Here is a 26,087-nt window from a genome sequence, read left to right as displayed (position 1 = left end):
AGCAGAGAAAGAGACTTACGCGAGAAAACATAAAAGTGGTAACTCAAACTTTGATAACTGGAAAATCCTGATTTTTCAGGTATCCCCACAGAAAATTTTCTTTTTTTACCTCAATCCTTAGTAATAAATGTTATCTTTAAGAATATATAAAAGAATATGAAATAAGAAATGCTAAGGAGTGCTAATAATTTAAACAGCCCCAAAGATGGGAAAATTTTAAGAAGAAAAGAGTAATCAATAATAAAATTGTGCCAAAAAGTATAGTTAAATAAAGATAAAAAAAAAAACCAAAGACCTTTGTACTTAAAAGAGACCAATAAAGCCACACTTCATCGTGGAAAACTGAGAATAAAGGGTGTAAGAAAGAAGGAGTGGTCAGAATAAAATGGGGGTGGCTATGGAGGGAAGTGGTGGGGTTGGATGAAGAGAGGGAGGTGGGTTGGTTATTCCATAGTCTATTAAGATGACCAGTGGAGAGGACTGAATATATGCAAAAGAAAGTTCTATTATCAGATAGTTCATGAGAATTCTCATGTGTTGGAAAGGACCCAATCCAAATGCACTATTTACTTAAACTTTAATATTAGAGCAGAATTTGGCAACTTTTTCATAAACCATATTCTCAAGGTCATTCCTTGGAAAACTAAACTAATTTTTTTCCATGGAAGTCTTCTTTAATTGACATCAAAATTTAGTGATAATGAACTACTAAAGAAAATATGAAAATCTGTTGATTCCCAATGCTGACTTGTTTTCTGGCTTTCTACTTGTGATCTTAATTAGAAATGATTGTAAATGTTTCTGTTCTTTCTCTCTTTCTCTCCTTCTCTCTTTCTCTTCATTTGTTTGGATCTTTTGCGAGTAATGTTGTTTTCCACAGAGGTATTTACTGTTGGGTCAATGAAATCAGCTGGTATCATTCTACAGAGCCTTCTACATATTCAATAATCAAAAGAAAGAAAAATTAAGATACAGATGACAGGATTGTGGCGTTCATACTAGGAAAATCATGTTTATTGCATTCCTTTGTGGACCTACACCCAATATGTTATTTCTTCCAATTTTGATGTTAGAGATAGCTAATGGAAAATCCATGTTCACCAGATAAGGATCAAATAACCTCAGTAAAAGAAAAAGAAAAGTTGAATGTGTTTGGTTATAAATGGCCTGAGTAAGATGTCTTATTAAGATATGTTTGTTTCATTTCTGTTGCTGTGAAATTAGAAGAAAAAAGATAAAACCTGCCATCTGATTATAGCTTAAAAATAAAAACTCCTTAAACTATTTTTTTCTGGGTAAATTTTAAGCAAAATGTTTGTAATGTAATTTTTAAATGAAGGCACAATTCGAAATGGAAGCAAAACTGATTATAAATTACATCCTATTGCCATATACACTTCTGCATCTGGAATCTGATACAAAAATAAATGTTTATTGCTTATTTCTTATTCAAGTAGTGCATATACTACAGAACTAATATTTGAAAGGGCCTATCTATATTTACTGATAATTAAGATATGTTGCTTATTGGAAAATGAGAGTAGGATTCCCAAGTACATTTGTCATGCATTCTGCAAAAATGCATGGTTCAGTCAACTCAGTTTTTTTCCCATGATGTATGAGAAGAAATCTCAAGAGCTTGCTTCTTGAGGTCTTAGTTTACAAGTGGAGTTTCAGCAACCTTGAAGTATACCTGTGTCCAGCCTTCAGAGCCCATCTGTACTGGATCCAGGTATTCATTATCACCACCTCCAATTCTCTCTTTCATCTCCATCCCCATAATGGCAATGGCAATGATCACCCAGAGGTAAAGCCTAGAAAGCCTTATGATCTATTTTTTGTACAGTTAGGCTTAGGGATCTTGAAATTCTCAGCCTATCATGTCCCTAAGTAGAATTGTTATACAGAGTAATTTTGTAGAGACTTCTCTCTTTAAGAGTCATTATAGAGATTGCGATTAGGGAACACAAATCTTAGAAATCTTTCTGTTAATATAACAATGACTGATTAGAAGGTGACAAATCAATTATATGATCTATCCAAATAGATTACATATTCAACTGAAAATAACTAAAAATGACTGCCATAGGTCTGTATCTATATTATATTAAGTACTAAAGAAAGGACTCATTTTGCTAGGAATTCCAAATTTAAAACAGGAATACAGGATTCAAACAACTGTGCAACATATGGTCACTTACCCCTGCAAAGCTTTCTCTCCAAACCAATCTCCTTTTCCTAAAGTCCTAAGAAAGACTGGGTCTTCACTAGGTGAGTCTTCACGAGTAACATTCACCTGCAAAAAGAAACAATAAAGTCTAAGTCTGCTGCATACCCAGGAGGATCAGGTAAATAGCAATTGATAAGGTTAATTTCATTACTCCTTTTAAAAACATTTTTGTTAAAAAAAAAGAGTTTAGATTACCATTAACCAGTTCAAAGAATAATATCACAAATTCTAATTCAATGTCAAGAAATTATTCTAAAACATTTGTTACCATTTCAGGTTATATTTAAGAAATAATGCATTAGGTAATCTTAACTTCACTTACTCTTCCTCTATTCTCATTTTCTTATACTCTTAGGCAACCACTCTAATAGTGAGCATTCTATCAATCTATTTATATGTTCATAGATATGTTCATAGATATGTGAAAAATATATAAATAATCTAATCACAGGTATCATTCTGAAATGTATTTTTCTTTCAACATTGTTTTAATTATTTATTACATGCTTATTAATTTTAATGTATTAGAGTTTTATTGTATAAATACATTTTCTTTCAAGTTGGGCATTTGTATTGTTTCCACTTTTTTTTTTTTTTCTTGCAATGAACATTCTCTACACACCTCTGCATGCACATCCAGCTTCTCTAAGAAATTTCTATTTCCCTCAGAAGAACCCAACCTTCATTCAAAGGCCCATTCCATTTTCACAAAGCCATACTGCAGGCTCTACTAGGCTATATAGCCCTTGTGATCCACATGCTTCATTCAACGGGATTTCTTTTTTAAAAGATATACAAATCACATACATGTCTTTTTTAACATAAATAGTGTATTCTTCAAAGAAAGGTGACTTTTTTGGCATTCTCTACAATTTGTAAGAAGTTCATAATAAATTGTCATAATTGTTTAACAGAAAGCTTCATTACTAACAAGATTTCCCAGCGCATACAGGACTTGCGACGTGGGTGACAACCCATAGAAGGTAAGTGCTTTCTTGTTGCGTGAACAAAGACATAAATAGAGTAAGTTCTACCTTTGTATTAAATCACTTCTACCTTAAGCTCTGTAATGTTCATAATACTGTCTATGTGTCATCCAAATGGTTAAATGGTTAAAATTCACCTACCCGGAAAATGTAATGAAGCAGAAAAACTAATTTCTTGAGACAATGCCAGACACTTAGACACATTTAAAAATACTGTGCTTCAGATTTCTGAATCTTAGGATTGGATGTCAATGACCAGAATTTTTATTAGTATCAGTAGCCTATGTAAGGTGGAAGGAATTCAATTATTATTCTCCACTGATCCATTTGATTACTCCTCTACACAGCATTTCAAACCATGGAAATTTAGTTTTTAACACTCTTATTTACTACAAAGCTATATCACAGAGACATTCATTTGCATAGTGATGAGGCATTTATAGATGTGGAAACTTTGGTAGGTTGTCATATTTAAAATAAAAGTTAATGGGCCCTATCCTTGGGTTTCTGATTGATTCAAGTTAATATATTTAGCCAAAATTCATTTCTGCTATTTGTGTATCCTATTATATATATATATATATATATATATATAAAATAATAGAAGAATTAGCAAATTGTATGTACAATTTGCTAATTCTTCTATTAGAATGATGTGGTTTGCTTCCCATTTTAGTTTTATATATATATTTTTATGGTGATATTAACACTGTTTCTATGAACATTCTTTTACATGTTTTCTGGTGTCCATGGGTAGTAGGGTAAATATTTATGAATAAAGAGCAAGTTTATTACGTGTGTGCATCTTCAGTTTACTAGGTACTGACTCACTCATAATACGTACGCACATTCATACCATCAATGAATGAAAGTTCATCTTATGCTATACATTCATCAGCACTTGGTACTATAGGACTTTGATTGATTTTCTAGGAAGACAAGTAGTAAATAGTATTTTCTTGAATTATAATGGAGGTGGAGCAATTTATATTATTTTTGATCCTTTGTGTTTACTTTCTGATGATGTGTCTGATCATCCTTTTGCTTACTTTTTTGTGTATTATTCATTTTATTGTTCTATTGTATTTATGTTTTATTACTGTTGATGGTTTAGACTTGGTTTATATTTTACTACCTTCATGTCTTGTTGGAGAAGTTATTGATTTTAGGGTAATCACATTGAACTATGTTATCCTTGTTTCTATTTTTTAAAAATCTTAAGAAATCCTTCCCTACTCCAAGAAGGTAGAAGTATTCGAATTGTTTTTAAAATTATTTTCTGATTTGTTTTCTTTTATACTTAAGTTTTAATTGACTTTTTTATATGGTGTGAGGTAGGTAACCAAATTTTTTATGTCCCTATGTATAATCATTTTTTAATTTCCATTGCCTGTGTTGTCTTAATCAAGTTTACACATGATCATGGATCTATATCTGGGTTCAGTTTATTTGTCTAATCCTGAGGCAAATTACAGTCATTTTTTCTTCATTACCTTAATCTTAAGTCAAAATATCTACTAAATTATCTCCTTATAGGTTCCTTTTCCTTTCAAATATTTTCCTATGTTGATCTTCTGCTTTTAATGATGATATCTCAAATAAAATTTCCTCGTAAAAGGACATAGCATTTTTATTAGTTTTATTCCTGGATATTTGATTTAATAAATGATTATTAAATAACATTTCTAACTAAATATTATCAATATTTAGAAGTGCATGTAGATTATTAAATTATCATGAAGTAAAATTGAATTTTGCTTTTGGTTTACAGCTCTATGAATTTAAATGCACATATAAATTTGTATAACCTGCATCCCAATTAGACACAGAACAATTTATCACCTTAAGAAATTCCCTCGTGTATGTGTTTATACTCACATCCTCCCCAAATCTTGACTTTAGCAACCAAAAGTCTATTGGCCTCAGGCTAGTTTACTCTTTTCAAGAATGCCAGTTAAATGGAAGCACATAATCCTTAATTTTTTGAGATTGCTTTTTCTTATTCAACATAATACTTTTGAGATTCACCCAAGTCATTATGTAGTTCAATAGTTTATTCTTTTTACTGCCCAGTAGTATTCCATTGAATGAATATCACAGTTGCTTTATCCATTCACTTGTTGAAGCATATTTAGCGTGTTTCACAATTATGAACACAGAAACTATAAACATTGTAACAGTTTTTTATGTAAACTATATCTCAGACTTCTAGAATACAACAAAGTACGATTGCTTTATTTAACTTTATGAGAAAATTTCAAATTGCTCTTCAGAATGGCTTTACCATTTCCAATCACTCTGCATCCTCATTAGCACTCTGTATAATACATTGTTTTTTTCATTTTAAACATTCTGTTAAGTATCCCAGGTTTTCCATGTGCAGCTTTGCAATGATCATGATATTGAGAATCTCTTCATGACACATCTTCCATTTTTATATCTCCTTTGCTGATGTATCTTTTCAAGTCCTTTGTCCATTTTTTTTTAAATTGGGTAGTTTTGTTTGGGGGTATTGATTATATAGGCTCAATACAAGCCCTTTGCACATATATAATTTGCAAATATCTTTCCCTGTTAGTTGATTATCTTTTTAGTCTCTTAACAGTATCTTTCATAGAATAAAATTTCATAAGTATGATAGAGCCCAATTTACCTTTTATTCTTTATAGTTTGTGCTTTTGGTATGATGTCTAGGAGGTTTTTTGTTTTGTTTTTACCAAACCCTAAATCATAAAGATTTTCTTCAAAACAGTTTGTAGATTAACATTTTGCTTTTAAGTCTTTTATCATTTTCTATTTAATTTTTACACAGGGTATGAAGTTTAGGTCCAGTTATACTTTTCTTTCTTGCCTATGGCTTACTAATTGTTCAAACACTACTTGTTGAAAAGACTCCCTTATTCACTGACTGTTCTCATTCATTTATTGCTTTTTGTTTCATCATTAATTATGTTAACTGTAGGTACATTGTAGAAGCCATCTGAGAATTTTTATTCTGAATAGAAGTTGCATTAGCAAATGGCTTTACTGAATTGGTTGATATGATAATTCAATTGTTCTTTAGACAATTCATATTGTGAGTTTTATTAAGTGATTCATTTTTTTCAATATTTAAATGATAGTAAACTATCAAGATCTGCACTGTCCAGTATGATTACCACTAGCTACATGTAGCTATACAGCTATTGTAATGTGGCTACTGGTGCTAAAAAATTGAATATTTGATTTAGCTACTTTTAATTTAGATATCAAATGAGACAAAATGGCCACTGAATTAGCCTGTATATACATGGAACATTTTAATAAAGAAAAGTATAGTATACTGAACAGTACTGATCTAGCTAAATTATAACTAATTTTAATAATATATTTATCTACATAAAAAACAAGCTAAAATCATATCATCTTTAATAACTTTTTTATTTCTAAATATTGTATCCTTTTCTTAATTTAACATAATAGTTGGGATATCTAATATCACACTGAATAGAAATGGTGATAGCGTGCATCATTATCTTATTCTTAATATAAAAGAAAATGTTGCTACTACTTCACTCGTGTATACACAAACATGTATATGCCTATACAAATAAAATTTACATAAGAGAACACTTTCCATATTCAGAAATACTGAGCGTTATGTTAATATGTTTAATCACCATGCTTAAATGCTTGTTAATTCTAAGAAGCAAAACCATGTACATCTAAATGTCATTTAATAGATAAGAATTTTTTAATCTGTTTTTTCTACTGGTTGCATATAAGACATGTTGAATAGAACCAGAAAAATGAAAATGCCTTTCAATTATTCTTGGAATTGTGAAAGTGTTTTATCCAATCCTGTTTAATTTTGGTTTAACTTGTGAATGGAGAAATAGTTTTTAGAGGTTTGACCACTGCAGGGATAAACACAGAATTCTTCAATGCTTCCTCCTACTGTTAATGGTAAAAGTCATTTTTCTGGGCTACTGGAATGCACTGACTAAAGTACAGAGAACTAACTCAGCTTCTACCTGAGGCAAGCAGCAGATGCTGTAAGCACTCTGTTTCTAGTTTTAGAAAAATCACTTTGTGTGGATTTAATGGGGGGAAAACAAGTATTTCAAAGTCTATAATGTCTCTCTCAGTCTCGATGTACTTAATGGGAAAATGAAAAAATGTTTTAAATTTAAATTAAAAAGTTTCACAGTTAAATAAATGAAACTAAACAAGAAAAAAATCCATCTGTAACTCCATAGCCCACTGTTGTGTCTTCTTTTATCTCACAACGTTTTCTAAAAAGTCAGTTCAATGGTAACAAGAAAAATATCTTCACCAGGGTTACACTTTATAAATTTTACAAATGCATGGGAAAACAGATGTATACCAATATACCTGAAACAAAACACACTATTTTAGAAAATTCTACAACTTATTTATCTGCTAATCTTAACCTATTTTATCATTGTTCATTTCTTTTTCCTAATTTTTACAACAGGGACTTAAGAATGCTCACCTTCTATATCTTATAGTGATTCTAATGCATTAATATAATTTTCATATCAACTGATAAAATTAGGACTCACAGGAACTAACTATGCAACTTGAAAAACCAAGAAAAAATCCATGCCTGGTTTGAAAAAAATCATGACCATGTCAAGAGTCTAATATATCACTCTTTCTCTCCCAGGATCTGCACAATGCACTGAAATATTGTCAAAGGAATTGATTTCTGTAGTCTAACTTCCAAGCTGTTTCTACTATACACATTACAAAACTCATAAAACAGCATCACCTGTTTTCAGCTGAAACTGGTTACAAAAGACTACTACTTTCTCAGGCAATGCTGGAAATTTGCAATAATTGGATGGTCGCAAAATCCTGTCATACAGATTACTCCATGACAACAAAGATATCAACCAGATATAATTAAAGTAATTGAAGTCAAACAAACAGATATAATTAAAGTATAAATATTGTTTTCTTCATTTTATTGGGATGTGTCATTTGTGTAAACACTAATATATTCATTTCGTTGATTCAAAATTAGTTCAAAGAGGATTCTCTAAAATGTAATTCAAAAATACTTAGAATATTTCACACATCTAATTTACTGTGGCTCTGTAAATCTTTCTATACAAGCTATAGCCGGGCACAGTGGTACACGCCTGTAATTCCAGCTGCTTGGGAGGCTGAGGCAGGATGTTTGCAGATTCAAGGCCAGCCTCAGTAACTTAGCGAAGCCCTAAGTCATTTAAAAAGTGAAACCCTGTCTCAAAATAAAAATGGCTAGGGATGTGGCCCAGTTATTAAGTACCCCTCGGTTCAATCCCTGGTACCCTGAAATAAAATTAAATTAAAAAGATAAGCTATAAGTTACCAGAGTCAGTCATCTTTTTAAATTAGAAAAATTACATTTACTTAATTTTTAAAGTGACAATTATAAAAATGTTATATAATTCCTTTCTACATGCATTTATCTCCCCATCTCTTTCTATACTTAATGCATAGAGACAGAAATACTTTTTAAGAATAATATATGGGGCTGGGGATGTGGCTCAAGCGGTAGCGCGCTTGCCTGGCATGCGTGCGGCCCGGGTTCGATCCTCAGCACCACATACAAACAAAGATGTTGTGCCCGCCGAAAACTAAAAAATAAATATTAAAAAATTCTCTCTCTCTCTCTCTCTCTCTCTCTCTCTCTCTCTCTCTCTGTCTCTCATTCTCTCTTTAAAAAAAAAAAGAAGAATATATGAAAAAGAAAAATAAGTTCGAATCCTGGACTATAGCATAAAGACAATGTTAAAAAATGATTATGGTTTTACTGTTGAAAGAAATTTAAGATATTTTTTAGCAATATGATAGTAGAGTATTAAGATAAATTTCCATTTCAGGATTAATTCAATTTCTTTGTTTTCAAATATAAATTATAATATACATTGAAATATATAGTTGAAAAGCCAAAACAATATAAAGAGTAAAGTATTAGTTTTCATTCACACTCATTGTCTACCCTATTATTACTTGTCCTATACTTTGCCACTTTTCATAGTTTCTTAGTCTTTACCCAATATTCTTCATGAAGCTACAATACAACATGGAAACATTTATGTTTTTATTGACCTCAGAATGTTGAGCAATTTGCCTCGTGTGACTAAATTGAGTAAGTTTAAAGGCAAATTCAAACTTACACTGTTTGATTTTAAAGGTCAGATACTTCATTATATCAATGTTACTGCTCCTGAAGACTGGATGGATCTTTTAGGTGCCCTTAGTTATTTTTGTTGTTATTGTTATTGTTGTATGGTTTTAATTTGGGAGATCTATTTTTATTTTCTTTTAAGTTGAAAGAAGTTTGGTGGTGTTTTTATGGAGACCTTTCTATTAACACAGGCTTACCAGTGTCCTCTATAAGAACTATTATGATTATTAGCACTCAGGCTACTTACTGGTCTTCCAAGTTACACTCTTCTTCACCCTAAATCATTCATTAGATGATCCATTTTCAAATATTTCCCTGTCAGAGTCAGAAGATATGGACAACCCAAGATCAACACCTGTGTTCCTGCAGTGGCTGTTGAACACCCCAGGCTGCCTTCCTCCATCACTTCTGGTGCCACCAAAGCTTACCTTTCCTTTGCTGATGATAAAGAAGGTGTCCCCTCTTGCTCCTTGCCTGATAATATATTCCCCATTTTCATAGTGAGTCTGAAAAATAGAAATAGTGAGAGAAAAATATTAAGAAAGGAGTGATCTACAAAACAGTTCAACTTCTTCTTCAAATATCAGTCCTCAGGGATGCAGTCGCCCTGAAGGAATTTCTTCTCCCAAGCTTAGAATCTATTGTGATCTGAAAATGAATAATAGTCAATAAATGTAATCATTACAAAGATATCACATCTACAATGCTCATTTAAAAATGTTTTGTGAATGTCATTTTTCTTGGTAATTATATTTATCTTTTTAAATTCACTCATTTCAGTTGTTTGATGAAAATACTTTTTTCTTCTATCAACTAACATGAAATGAAATAGCAGAGCTACTAATTAAACAGATCTTTCTGTATAATTTTATTTGTCATTCTCATTTTGTTTTACCATTCTCATAATGATAGCTTATTTTTTTCCCTCTGAAAAATTACTGTGGCATATAAAAAATAATCTTCATTTGAATCTAGGTTTACTTTTACTGTGAATTAAATGACCCAAGATACTTTTTAAGGCACCACTTCATGACTTAATGTCTTTGCTTGAGCAATTTAGGTTTAGCCCTGTTAAACAGAATGTCTTAATTTTATGGGCTAAATTCTGGTCCAGCATCTGTCCAGCATAAACTATCAAATGAAGAGCAAGCTAAGACTGTAAGAGGATTATCACAGCCAGTGGGTCTGACTCAGATATCACCACTAAGTCCATTCCCAGGGTGAAGATTACTCCTGCAATAAACAAAAGTAATTTCTATAAGGAGAGGTGGAAGAAAGTGTGTTGCTGGGTCAGAAGGAAAAACAGAAAAATGTAATGGTACCATCTGGCCCCATCCTTCTCTGCAGCTTAGCAGGAGAGCTATATCTTGGGAAAGAAAATATTACCTTACATACCACTTAGGAAACAGATTTCATGGTTTACACAAAACATCCATTAGACTAATCACTACTATTTGTCTTTATATTTCAATCCCATTTTTTTCTTAGCACTTTATTCTCTCCTATCTTAAAATGACCTTTCAATAATATTTGATATTGAAAATAGCCATATTTTCCTTATGTATTTATAAATTTAACATATTACTTAATCTGTCACTTATTATTTTTCACTCAAATTAGTTCATTTGCCTAGTAACAAGATTTTTAGTTAACAAAGTTTTTCCTTATTTTCCTTGTCAATCTCACTCATTATATGCTACATATAATGTGTTATGTACCTTTTAAGACTATTTTCCTACATTATAAACATGTATGCATATATACACATATACATATAAATAATTATTTCTAAACAAAATTAGGATTATAGGATGCACATTATTTACCTAATTTATTCTATTTAGCAAGGTTATCTATGTTTGATTTCTATCTTGCTTCATTAGAATTAGAAGATCTTTACAACATGGAGATTTGAAAAACAAAATCACAATATATCCAAAATCATTTTATATCCATTCAAACATTTTTTAATGTCCTTCTTATAGGCATTGATTATACAAAGATGAGTTAAGACAAAATTCCTAATAGCAACACCTAGTAGATCTTTTTTTGATGGTAGAAATTCTACAGTTGCATTGTCCAATATGGTAGCCACTTGCTACTTGGGTTGCTGAGCCTTATTTTCAAGTGTGTTTAATTTTATTTAAAATAGCCACACATTTCTAGTAGCTATTGAACTGGATAGCACAGGTAACAGCTAAAAGTGACAAGCAGAGAGTCACAATTTGCAGAAGTTGGGCAGGGGAAGGACGGCATCTTTCCCACTCTTGATGTTTCCTTCCATATGAATGGAACTCAATAAAACCCAGACCTCTCTTTCCCTTCCCTCACTCTTGCACTAAAGGAGATGACATGATGACATGGCTTATCTGATCAATTTGTAAGTAATCCACAATGTATGCTCATCTCTGCTTCTTATTTCTTCGCTGTGGAGGGAGCTTCTCCCTGAAGGAGGGCATCCTTTGCTGCTTCTCCAGGGGAAAGTTCTTCCAGTTGCAGCGAGTGTGTCTACTTCTGTAACATGATAGCTACTTCAGCCCCATTAAATGATCTGGTTTGGGACCCAAACTACATCCTCTAACTCACATTTTATTAGTAGTCAGAAGGAAATATAATAAAATATTATTATTTTGTAATATAACTTTAGCTTTATTTATCTTACAATTCATCTTATTTATCACTTGGTTCCTAAACCAAGACTATTCAAAACCTCAAAATTATCCAGTATGCACAATGCTACATTATACTAAAACCCAGGGTTAAGTGAGAAAAGTCTTGAGGAAACCTGACTTTTCCCCATAGTTCATCTGGAAAGGATTCTTGAGTACCATCTAAAGGATGAAGAAGAGGTCACTGGATATTCAGTAGGAAAAATGCCACCTCAAGAAGAGGAGATGCTGAGCTTATTATGGTCTCATAATACTACAGATATATAATTTTTTTAAAAAAATGCAAATAAGTTTGAAGCAATCTTAGCTCATCTGAGATCATTTCCTTCATCTCCTTCCTTAAAAACAAGAACAGTCATATTCATATGAGAGTTATTTCCCTTCAAAAAGAAAAAGTTATTTGTCCCTATTAAAAGTTGCAAAGGTGTTTCCTAACCCTAGCACTACTGATGTTTTGAAGCAGATAGTTCTTTGTTTTAGGAAGCTGTTCTGGATACCCTGTCTGACATAGGCATCCCTGACCTCTACCCATTAGATACCAGTAGCACTAGAGTCACAGTTGTAAAAATTAAAAATGTCCCAAGACATTGCCAATTAACCTTTTGGAGGCACATTTGAACCTAATTGAGAACAGCAATTCTAAATTGTTCACGTTCTTCATTACTTCATCTTAGAGAATTGAGAGGTTAGCAGAAATATCCAGAAACAGTCTAGTTATTTTGTTCATCTGAATTATCTAATAATCTTCTTAATATCATCTGACATAGATTTTATAACTTGACATTCACAAATGTCATATCAATTATTTTAGTTCACTTACATAGGCACTCACTGAACATATTTCCATGCTGCATAAGTTCATAAAACTCAGAGATTCAGAGAGGAAACTACGGGACAGTGCCTAAAGCCATTCCACGTTTGAGAATGATAATATTAATGGTGTCATAACACCAGAACTGGAATGTCTATGCTCCCCTGAAATATTTCACTGTACCTGAGAAGACCATGCACGCTGATTCTTTGAAAGGTACTCCAATTATGCTTACCAAAAGCCAGCAATTTCACTATTTTTGAGGTTCAATTTGTAGCTCTGCCAGTTTCTTATTTCAAATTAAATCACAAAAGTACAGAGAGCCTCGAATGGGAAGAAACCCTAGCATTTAGTTAGTTTCCTTGTGAAGGATTCCAGATTTGTTACGATAAAAGCCAATCTCTCTAACACAGCCTACAAGACTGTGTATAACCTGCTCAATGCCATGGTTTCTTTGCACCCTTCCCCCACTTTGCCCTGCAGGCAGTTCCTCAACTGTGCCACCACCAAGCCTCCATACTCCCAATGCTGCACACCCTGTCATATTTCACCTTGTGACAACCTTCTTCCCTTTTGGATTTTCTCCTTGCCTGACCTGGCCAATCACCTACTGTACACATACCACCTTCACCCACCAACCCACACACACCTCATCCCACCACAACACAGAACCTAGCTAAATTAGATCCATTATTTGAACTAACAATACCATAAAGCTCTATTTATTGCCCTTTCCTGAGCTTTCAGTTAATAATTTACTTGTGTTGATATTTTTCAATCGATTTTAAGTCCTATGAAAGCAAAATCATGTCTGATTTTTTTTTCATTAAAATATCTCCAGTACCTACCTTTGTGCTTGGATTAAGTAGAAGCTCCAAAAATATTAATGGCATGAATTAGGTAGTCTTCCTCAATCCCCATCTTTAGCATTGTCCATGGTCTGTTAGTATGGTTTCTACCTATAATACATGACCCAAGCCCATTTTTCCCCGTTTTTATCTCCCTACTCCAAGACAAAAATCACATCTTCCTAAGACTAAGTCCTCCTACTTAGTCTCCCTGTCTCAGACCCACCTACCACATATCAGTTCATCTATTCTCATTGCAACCAAGTAAATTTTCAAATAATAAATCAGTTGAAATCATTCTATTATCTAAAATATCCCAATGACTTCTTGGTACAATTAACACCATAAGCAACTTACTGTGGTCTCTTCAGTTCCCTGCATTCTGACTGGCCACCCCCTCACCTCTCCATCCTTGTCACCCTCACTCAGTTTCAGACATGGTAGCCTTGTATTGCCAGGCTGGGTCTCTCCTCAGAACTTTGTACTTAAGGAGCCTTCTGTTTGCAGCACTCTTTTGCAAGATCTTCATTAGCATCTTCTTCTCATCACTGGGCCTCAGCAAGGCCTGTGGTTACTGCCTGAATCATTACATTCCCATCTGCCTTGATTGTACTATTAGAATCTCATCTTTGCTGAGACACCCATTTGTATTTGAACTCCTGGGATTCAGTATAAGTTAACCTGACCGCCATTGGATAAGACAGACATTGTAGGGGAAGAATAGCAGGCAGGCCCCTGCCTCATCCTGATAGCTTTGTATGGGCGTATCCTGAGGACATGTGATTCATCCTTGCCTTAATAAGGAACTAGAGATGATTGTTACAAGCTCCCACACTGCTGAAAGGGATAAGTGTGAAAGTGCCCAGTGCAAGAAGATCTGAGACTGAATGAGCTTAACTTAGGGAATTAATTTATGACTTGCACCTGGATGTATGAAGCCACAAGATTGGCTGTCTCCCAACCTGTCTCTCAGGCACTTTGGATTTGACACAAAGGTATAAAAGTTCCCTGCTATGGGCCCAGATGTATTTCTTAAAGGAATTAGAGGGATGGTCACCACAATGAACAGGAATTATTGGCAACTTTGCATTCTCTTTGGGCCTAGGAGACCAAGAAAATGAGTATGTTTCTATGTCCTTTGTTCAATTCAACTCATGAAATCTCTTTAGTGAGTTGCAAACAGTATTCTTTTTTTTTTCCGTATATCATTATAATTGTTCTATTTTAGTATTAGTTATCATTATTCATCTCTTATTGCATGTTATCTTAGTTATAAATTAAACTTTATCATGAATATTCACAAATAGAAAAAATAGAATATATGGAGGTTGGTAAAATCTCTTTAGTGAGTTGCAAACAGTATTCTTTTTTAATGGAACAGAAAACATTGAGTGAATCACAAATAGTAAGGATATTTATAAATGAAATAGTTTTACATGTATTTGAATACTTAGGTGTGTAGTAGACCCCAAGACCAACTGTATTCCTTACCCCAACAATGAAACTTTGATAAAATAAGTACTTTTCTTTCTTTACAAAGGACATAATACCTTTAGAACACTAAGTTATCTTGACTTCTACATCAACTCACCTTTAGTAATTTTGTCATCATTAACAAATACAATTGTATTTTCTCTTTTTTCTTGAATTATTTCACTTTTTTCTTTTTGAAATTTCTTCTAATTAGTTATACATGCCAGTATAATGCATTTTGACACATCATACATAAATGGAGTATAACTTTTCATTCTCTGGTTGTACTTAATGTACAATCACACCAGTTGTGTAATCATATATGCACACAGGATAATAATGTTGACTCCTTCTATCATTTCTACCCCAAACACCCCCACTTGCCTTTACTCCCCTCAATCCAAAGTGCCTCTATTCTTCCTTAGCACCCCTTTCTCCACCTCATTGTGAATTAGCCTCCTAATATCAGAGAAAACATTTGGCCTTTGGTTTGGGGGGATTGGATATTCTCCAGCTCCACACATTTACCGGCAAATGCCATAATTTCTTACATGTTGAAAGTACTGATCCTTCTTTAAAAGGATTTATAATAACTGTCATTAAGTAAACTACACTGACTCAGGTCACCTTTCCCACCCCCTTCCTGGGTCCCTGGATTTCTCTCTTCAATCTTCTCATCTTTCCTGATTTTTGACAAAGTACAATCATTTATATTTTTGCATATTCAAGAACTCCGTTGTCCACACATTTAACACTTCTCATTGTGCAAGAAAACTATATAGGTTTTTTCTTCCCTAAACTTCAAACATTCTTGAGTTTTTTTTTTTTTTTTTGGTGGCAAGATCATATCATGAGACTTTAAGCCTGTTGAGTACCTACAGAATTTATGATTCCAAGACAGCTGTTGGCCAGCAGTAGCCATCTGGACTAACTGAATCCTTACTCTGAATATCAGACAAAGGAGGAGAAAATCTGAGCTGAAATTCCATAAATGCTTGGATTTTGTTTGATGTTTAACTGAGCCCTTTAATGACATCATTTTCCAAATGGATTTTCAATCTCTGTTTTTCCTCTCAGAGATTTTTGATGTGAATAAATTCGATAGCATGATGACTCAGAGATAAATCAATGCAGGCCTACAAAATGCTGAAAATCTCTACAAGGAGCAGTTCCTTTCAGAACTATTCATTTCACAAAAGAATAGAATGGTTTATAGAGTAGACAAGCAAGCATTCTCATTCCACATAATTAAACTATAACTCAAATTTAACAATTTGATCTATGAAGGCAATTAGCTTCAGCTGAACTTGGAAATTGTTTGCCCTGACAGATTATGAAATGTGTCACAGGGAAGCATACAATCTAGTGTTTCAGAATCATCATCTGAAGTATGAATATGTTTTGAAGTTTTGACCAAAATAAAATCCAGTGTGAGGAGGAAAAAAAAAAGAAAAATTAATCACAGTTTCTCATGAACCCTATCACAGACATAGTTGCATAAGTCAAAAGTACATCAAATTCACTCAATATCCTTGAGGATTTTAAAATAAATACTTTGCATTTCTCTTTGGGAAAGCACTATTCGTTTTAGAGGGCATCTTGAGTCATTGAGGACAATAAAGAAGGGAAAGCAGGCAGGATCTAGGTTACGTGTGGGAGGAAAGGAATAGATCCTTAGGCACTTGATACTGCTCTCACAATGAGGATGCTTTTTTACATATAGACTGGTTTGAGAGGTAGAGGTTATAAAATCATTTATGATTCCTGCCCCAGTTTTATTCCTCAATATGACACAGAACCACTACACTGGGGTAGGTAAGGCTAAGAGTTTCTCAAGAATTAAGGGACAATCCCAATTCTTAAAGAATGTGGAATTCGGGTATATTTTGGAGCTAATAATAAATGTGGAGTACAAAACACTCAACAGCTTTCACCTCAAGGACACACACCAATTGGAAAGCACACAGGTTCGCACAGGGTCCTGAAGACCTTTGAAATCCTGGGGAAGTTTAGAGGTCCAGGAATGTGCTGGGGCAGCAGTCAGGAAGCTCCTTGGAAAGGCTGTTCACTAATGGATGTGGTACTATTTCAACATGTTAATGACTTGTGGCCACAACATTGAAGAAAAGCCCTGGAAACATCCTTCTCCACCTATGTAGCCCCTGACAGTCACTTCTTCACACATACTTTAAAGGTTCTAATTCAGGATGAACATCACTATGGTGATGGTAGCTGTAATGATAGAACAGAGAAAAATAAAATAGCTAAACCTGTACAGAGGTGGAGGACATATCATCACCAAAGCCAGAGGTCCCAGCTAACAGTTAGATAGCTAAAAGTGTGAAATGGATATAGCCAAGGAAAAAAAAGCAACCTTAGAAGTGGTGTGTATAGTAATAGCAATGGAGCACAGAAAGAGAAGATTAAGAGAAAACACAGATGAGCAACATGTGTGCAAGTCAGAGATTGCAGATCTAGGGGGTAATGGACTTTTTGGTCACCAGAGAGAAGTTTGCAAATGTCACAGAAAAATGTAATCAAACTTGAATGGATTCCACTTTTAGATGAGCTATGTCGTTGTGTCTCTGCAGATGTTCACTACTTAAAAGAAGAGGGAGAACTTTTGTTATGCAGTGATCCACAAGAGTCGCTATCTACTGTTTGGGACATGTGCAGTTCAGCCAGTATCGTGAGGACAAATTTTCAGAGTATGGCTATTGTGGAAGCTCTAGTGGGTACTTTAAGTGGGACCTCAAGGAGTTCAGGCTGCATTCTTGCATGTTTTTCCACTATTTCCATCAGCAGAAATGGGATTATTTTTTAAAGAAACATTCAGTTGAGATCCCACTAATTCTCATGAACACAATATGACTGAATATTTTAGAATAACTGCAAAGATTCATGGTCACACTCTAGGGGCAACTCACATCATAATTCATAATAGCTGCTATTAATTTCATGCTTCCTAAATGCTAGTCAGTGTGTTAAGGATATCTCAAATAGGACAATGGCCCTCTGAGGTCTTAAGATTACAATTTGCTAGAACAAAGTGGAAGCTTGGACAGGTTGAATCATTTTTCCAAGATCACCTGGCAAGCAAACTTTGAAGACAAAATTTGAATCCATGTTTGCTTTTGAAAGCCTGTGCTTACAGTTTGAGTTTCTACTCTTATAGAAAATCAATTTTTCTTAACCTAAAGAAGAAAAAAAAAACACTAGGAACATATTGATAGTAGTAATCCTGGATATACTGCTTAGACAGAGATTTTGAAGTCTTGAATTTTATTGTATCTCCATTACAAGGTAGTTGCTTCTATTAAAAGAGACTGATTGTAAAACACAGCTATAATCTTACCACTCTTCCACTCGAACACTTGAAGCGCTCTACCTCCTCTGGAGCATCATATTTAAACTTGTTGCTGGGGTGTTTCAGGCCTTCTGGGATCTGGCACTTGTTTGAATACTCTTCTCTTGCTACACTGCAGCCATCTCCGGATCTTAACTGCTCCCAGATACCTTCTCCCTCAGGTGCTTCACACCTGCTGTTCCTTCTTGTTGGAATGTGGAATGTTCTTTTACTACCTTCTCAACTTATTAAACCTAGTTCCTTAATAAATCTTCCCTTGATCCTCCAAATCATCATTACCATAACATAACACATTTTTGTTTCACAATTCTTATTCCATTTGGTAATCTTATTTAAATATCTTCCTTTGACCCAAATGAGAGTGGAGTCCACATGTTTTTACCCTCCAACCCCTACTATAGCAGCCACAGTATCTTATATTTACAAGGGGCTCAATAAATATTTATTTAATACATGAATTTGTATTAATGTACTGCTTGTTTCGCACTTTTTAAGACACCAAATCCTTAACAAGGCTATTCATTCAATTTTAAAAATCATTAAATTAGTATTACTAACAAATACTTTATAATTTTCAAAGAATACATGCACACACATATACACACACTTAGTCATTATAAGAAGCTCTTTGGATACTAAAAGGCTCATATTATTATCTCCACTTTTCAGATAAGGGATTAAAACTAAAAAGTAATTATTTATTTTAACATCTGCAGAATTCTAGCTATGTGGCAGCCATAATGCTAAGCACATACCTGGATTATTTTATTCCCTGAAAGCTTGAAATGGAATATAAAGGTACTTCTTATAGGTGTGACATATTAAGAGTTTTTAAGCATAAATATGGGAACTAATTTAATTATGTTCAAGCCTGGGTTGTTTTGTATTTAGAGGAGAAATTCACAAGGAACCCCTTTAAAAATAAATCTCACCAAGAGTCAGTTTTTCATTTTATTCTATTCCCCTACCTGGTTTTATGGGAATATGGTTTTGAGGTAAATTGGTAGCAGTTTTGTTTGAGACTACATAATGGATCTGACCTAGCAATATCATTTTATATGGCTGTGACAAAAGACTTATTCTGGCCATAAATGCAATGTAAAAAGTGAAATGAAGGCATAGTATGATAAGGTATAATATACCTTGCATCATTATGAAATGATGTATCTCTCCCCTCTTAAGCAAAACTTCCATAAAACTCCTATTCCTATTTTCACAGATTTAGTTGAAATTCATTTAGGCTGTTATGCTCATTTTAAACTTTTAGCAATATCTATAGAGCATATCCAATATTCTTTGATTGATCTGGGTTCATTATTGACATTCATTTTTGTTCTAAGCCAAAGTATGGTAGTATGGTATGCCCTGGTAGTAACTGAGGCAGGCAGGTGACACAGTCTTACGAGGCTACTCTCCACCACTGACCTTTTTTGAGTTCTCTCGTTTCTTTCCTTGATGCAAAAATGTTAGTTCTGACTTACCTCAACCTTCAGTATCACTTCAAAGTGCCTCAATATGCCATAACCCAAATCAGTTCATATCAAAAAACAATCAAGTAAATAATTTAGGTACTAGGTACACACAGAGAAGTAAGACATGCTTTCAAGAGATAGAGTTTAGACCATGGAATCAGACCATTTAAAAGTAACACAGAAGTGCTTGTGGGAGGTATTGTACAGCATAAAAGCCTTAATAGCATGGGAGTTCAGAGAATAACTCCTAGAAAATATAGCAACTAATTTGAGCCTTGATGGGTGCACAGGAACTAGCTAGATGAAAAAGTAGCTGTTGGGAGAGAAGAAAGGAAGGGCAAGGGCTCAGAAATATGAAATACCATAGTCAGCCAGAGAATGATGATATTCTCAGCATTAGCAGAGCCTAAGTTTAGGCAGCAAGTAGTAGGACCTGAGGCTTGAGAGATACAAAGGTAACCATGGGTGATGACATGCCTGCTTGACTTTAGCCATCATGGGAGGACCCACTGACAGGATTTCAACATGGAAGCAACACCAAGTCAGTATGAGTTCAGATGGAACATGGTTGCTTTTCAAATATTTTTGAGTGAATGTATGAATTCTTCAAAAAATGGAATTAAACAAATGGTGAGGAAATACAGAAGGGAGAACAATTTTAGGTTGGAACCATTTTTCGCAGGAGAACTACCTGAGGATACAGTCTCTCCTTGTTCTCAGCATGCAGGCTGATATCTGCTTCTAATCATCTATGGAATGGGAAACCACAGGTAGAAAAGCCATACAGATTCTAACCTTGACTGTTCATTAATACCACCAGAGAGAACTTCAGAGTCCTACTCCCAAATATATTGTTAGACCTCTAGAGCGGGGACCCCCATAATCCCTAAGGTTCTCCAAGTGATTCCAGTGGTCAACCATGGCCAAGAACTTTTACACTAAAGCTCTAAGTTCAGAAATGGGTCTAACAAAGAGCTTCCTTTATAGTAAAGTATAGGGGCTACAAGACACTTGGATTTTACTTCACTTTGCCTTTTTATTTAACATAGGCATATCTTCAAGGCATGGCTTCTTTGGAAGAGCAGCTATTCCATCCTCTCTAATACTGCCTTTATGTTCATGGTGAACTCTGTAGAAAGGAGACTCTTGAGTCCAAAGCAGAAATCAAACAAGATAAAACCAGGCTATGTTGGAAGGAAATTCATTTGCAAACATTTAAATCCTAGGTGAAAAAGAGATAATGTGTTAGTGGCAAAGGACAGAATGATTTTTCTAATTTGAAATAATGATGCACCAGGCTTATTTCACTGGGAAGAGAATAACTTCACACTTAAGGATAACAACTTTCAGCCAGCATATCAGCAGTCCAGTAGAAAACCAGAATCATCACTTTAGGCCACAGGACAATAATTTCTTGACAGGCTCCCAAAATGTCCTATTCTTTTAGAATTTAAAGAATTCATGATTTCAAATCACGACCCCTACAAATGGCAGGGTCTTTTGTGCAATGCTATTTTTTAAATCTGGAATTCCACTGTACGGACTTCCTCAGCAGAAGACAGATTGACTCGATTGACTCTGGAATGTTTTTAAATTTTAGACCATATTGTAAAACCATTGCTAATTGCTAAGAAGTCCTTACCAAGCACAGGAGCGTCATGTTGCACCAATATTCCAAAATCAGGGATGCTACATAGGTCAGATATAGTTAAAGAAACAGTCTGTAGCATTCAGTATATCAATACCAATCCTAAGCAGGCACTTAAAATTCACTGACGCAAATTCAAGTCAACTAAGTTTTGGAACAGTCCACCCACGATCTATTTAACACAGGAACAAGATTACAACAATCCCTTTTAAATCCCTTAGATACAAGTTACACAGAACAATGAGCTTGACCTCTCCTTCCCTCCCAGGAGTTATGCACTCAAAAAAGACAATAATAATAAAGTAGTATTTTCCAGAAATAGCATAAGTCCAGAAGAAGGAGAAACCAAGGAATAAAAACAAGAGAAGAGAGTTGACCCGCCAAAGTTGACATGTAAATACACAAGGGAGAGATATATATAAATCTTGATGGAAATTAAAGGCTCTCAAGCTTGTAGGGTTCTGTCCTGAAAATAGGTGAGGTGAGTATAATGGGATGTGCAGATAAGAGCAATATGTGCTTGAAGAGAAGAAAAGTAAAACATATATAGGGCTCTCAGTGTAATAATGTGAAACTTTAACTACAGTCTGTTTGATGTGAGTGCTCTGTGGATAATTTCCCACTTCCATGCCAAGAATAGCAACCCTAGGAACAATACAAGCCACATGGTCACTTTTTGATAGTAATGGTCTTAGCTTAAGAAAAAATTCCAATTCAGCCAACCCATTGTTTATTTTTTCTTTACTGTAGTTTAATCTACCCAGTTAAGGAACACATTTTCTAAAGCAGCTATTTGCCAGCATAGATTTTCAATGTTAGATTGACTTAATTACTGCCTTCCCCTTATCCTATTCTGATGATCTTTTATATCTATATACTAAACAAAGTGGGGCAGAAAACAAAACAATTTTCCAGATTGGTTAGGAAAGTTGTTCTCACTCTGACTTGGGTATTTAAAATAAAATATGGAGTTTATAAAAATTATACATCAAGTCTCACCTTGGGAGATTCTGATGCATCAGCCACCATCATCAATACATTCATAAAATGTGAAACTTTTACAAGGTCTGTGCCAATTCAAATAAAAAGAAAACACATGCCCCACTCTCCTACATACACATTTTGGGTTCCTGTGAATTAAGGTTTGCAATATCACCCTTTCACTGGATCTTTGAGGTTATAATTGCCACAAAGCATCCAAGTTAGGTGACTAGTGCTCTTGGGCAATTCTCTAGTGACCTCAAGGCTCACAGACAACCAAATGGAAAAACACAGACTGTTATGCTCTTTCTCAAGTGTAGTTCCAGGAACAGAGTTATAAGTTTAACATCTTTTTTTTATTTGCATTTCACCTAGGCAGACATAGTCACAAAATGTCTTTTGCAAAAACTTTCTGTCATTCTGTAGGATGTCTCTTCACTCCATTGACCATTTCCTTTGCGGTGCAGAAGCTTTGTATTTCTATGCAATCACCTTCGTCTACTTTTGCTTTTGTTTCCTGTGTTCTCATGGTCTTATTCAAAATGTCCTTGATCATTCAATTTTGTGAAGTATTTCTCCTTTTTTCCTAGTAGCTTCATAATGGTGGTCTTATATTAAAGCCTTTAATTCATTTTTATTTGACTTTCACATAATATGAGAGATAAGAGTCTAGTTTGATTCTTATGCATGTGGGTATTTAGTTTTCCCAGAACCATTTATTGAAGACAATGTCATCTCCCCAAAGCATGGTCTTAGCACCTCTGTTCAAAATCAGTTGGCTGCATATGTGTGGGTTCACTTCAAAGCTCCCTATTTCTGTTCATAAGTCTGTCTTTATGCTGACGTCATACTGTTTGAAGGTGCAATGATAAGTTATTTGAAATGTTTCTAATATCCTTATAACTTTAAGGTAAACACCCCATTCAGTCTCAGCCATTCTCTATTTACAGGACTACTTGTTTCCTCTGATACTGTGCCTTATGGCTGGTGTGGCAGATTTATCTTCATCTGAAGTCTCTACTTCTCCATTAAAACTCATTCTTGTTTTTCAGCTTCCAAAATTTTGTTGGTGTTGTAATGTTTTCCCATTTTTTTAGTAATTTTTACTCTACATACAGAGTTTAACAAGGTTTCAAGAAGTAGGAATAATAAGCATTCAGATTCAGCCCACCGAATTTTATGTGTCCTCCAAACATCTTGATATATTTGTAAATAAAGATGCTGAATCCTCATTCTAATCCCTGCTAATTCTGGATTATTCATGCTATCCTTGTGGGATACCCATCACATACTAGAGCACCTGAGCTTTGTGCAAAATGAACAAAGAATATAACAACAACAACAACAAAAACAAAAAATAAGATTGAAGCTGTCATTCCAATCGAAGATTCCTAAAGAGATTATCTGTAAATCCCCATAATCTAGATCCGGTCTTCAGGAATCTTTTTTTTTTTTTCCAAACAGATTAAAAAATAAAACAACAAAAAAAGTCTTCTTCAATTAGTTTTAAAGGTTGGTTTATCAACTGCTTCCTCAATCATGGGGAATTGATTGGGGAAGCCAGTTCATTCTGAACAAAGGTGCTAAGAATATGCTTTGAGGAGATCACATTGTCTTTAATAATGGTTCTGGGAAAATTAATGTAAGCCCATCTCCTCTTTTCCATGTTACACTATATGTTATAGAAACCTAACTCTAATGTTTTCAGTTCTCATCCATGATCAAATAATGTGAATCTGTCCAGTCACTGAGCCACATAGTGGAGACAACTTTGACTTCCTGCTTTATTCATCTTAAATCAGGTAACAAATCCTGCTAATTCATGCTCTTGACTATCTCCTTAATGTTTCCTTTTCTTTCGCCTCATAGTCAGTGACTCAGGGCTTTCATCATTTCCGATTTTTTGAGGGATTCAACTGGCCCTTTTGTCTCTTCAAATCTCCACCTTTAATCTAGCCTACATTATAGGACTAAATAGAGTAGATGCATATTATCTAATTAAAATTCCCCAGTAGTTGCTCACTGCTAACAGGGAAAATATAAGTTTTTTTAGTAGTCCCATGGCTCTTAAAACTTTGGCCAAATATCTGTTCTTTCCCAACCACTATGCTGAGTATAAACAATATCAAACCATGGATTTCCATCAAGCCAGAATTGGTTTTCTATACCACTGGGTTTATAGACACAGTTTATTCTCTGTGGACATCATTCCTTAATTGTGCTTGTTTTATGAAACTGTACTATGTTTGGCAGTGTTCATATCAAGTCTCTCTTCCTGTGATCTCCTAGCATTTTGGTCCTCTATAATCTTAAGTCTGACTTATAGGTTTTCCATTCCAGATCATGAATTCTTTAGGACATAACTGTTCCCTTGTCTTTTCTATAACTCATACTTAACACAATAGAGTAACACATAACAAGCAGAAAATCTGTAGAATTAATGTTCTCTCATTTTTAATGCTCCTTGATGTTAACATGCCTTTTCTTATCTGTAGTAGGAAGCATTGTCTTAATGCTTGAAATATTTAAAGAACAAGACTGAGGACTCTGTAATATTATTAAACCTTGATATTGATCCTGAGTTTGACATATACAATTATCTACTATTAAAGTTCAACTTTAAATAATGCCAATTTTCTTCACAGGATAGGTTACCAAATCTGCAAAGATGTCAATGTAAATATTTGAACTACTTTTCGTTGTTTGGCAATGGAGTTACAATTGATCAAATTCATAGCACAATACAGAAAATTCTAGGATGTCATATTATGTTTAGTGAAGTATTGACTATAAATAATGTGGTGATTATAAGAAATAATGTGACATCTGTATAAAGATTAAGGTATATAATTTTCTCACCCTCTCTTAGTCTTAGCTCTAATCATATCAAAACAGAATGAAAATTAAACCATAAATGAGTAGGCTACATTTCAAAGATGTCTCAAACATAGCTAAACCTCTGAATTACTTAGAGAGTTTCTCTATTCTGCTATTATCAGGACCACCACAAAAATGATTCATGCAATTTGATAAGTAATTCAAATAATGCAAATTATGTAAAACATCAAAAGCAAATGCCTCAACTCTGTGATTCAATCCTAAGAGATAATTACCATTAAAAGGCTTCATTTTAATTTTTCTAGATATTTTTACACCTATCTACCCACCATCATCACCCACTCCCATGCATATACTTACATAAATTTTTCCACACATGAAATATAAAACACATATTGGTGGATAATTGTTTTGGTCCTTAGCATGTCTTTGGACATCTTTCCATATTAGCACATAGGGATCTATTTTGTTCTTAATTCTTTTTAGTGATTAATTTACATCCTATTCACTCAAATGCTATCTTGTGAGATACTACTGTGTGTCCATTGCTATGCCAAACATCTTGGTATGTCCCCAGACTCTG

At 34.1% G+C, this 26,087-nt stretch overlaps 1 protein-coding gene across 2 annotated transcripts in view; it reads right to left on the bottom strand.

Annotated features, from left to right (window-relative positions):
• Prkg1 (protein kinase cGMP-dependent 1) overlaps positions 1-26,087 on the bottom strand; it is a 1,193,620-nt gene that overhangs the window by 197,608 nt on the left and 969,925 nt on the right. For both annotated transcript variants that reach the window (XM_027949240.2, XM_027949239.3), the window contains exons 6-7: positions 9,826-9,903; positions 2,202-2,296 (exon numbers count right to left, since the gene is read on the bottom strand). In XM_027949240.2, the coding sequence (XP_027805041.1) occupies positions 2,202-2,296; positions 9,826-9,903 (173 nt within the window). The remainder of the gene's footprint in view (positions 1-2,201; positions 2,297-9,825; positions 9,904-26,087) is intronic.

Source organism: Marmota flaviventris, chromosome 4 (assembly GCF_047511675.1).
Source record: "Marmota flaviventris isolate mMarFla1 chromosome 4, mMarFla1.hap1, whole genome shotgun sequence".
Lineage (NCBI taxonomy): Eukaryota > Metazoa > Chordata > Mammalia > Rodentia > Sciuridae > Marmota > Marmota flaviventris.
The sequence above is the reverse complement of the archived record's forward strand: the minus strand, read 5'-3'. Positions and strand labels throughout refer to the sequence as shown.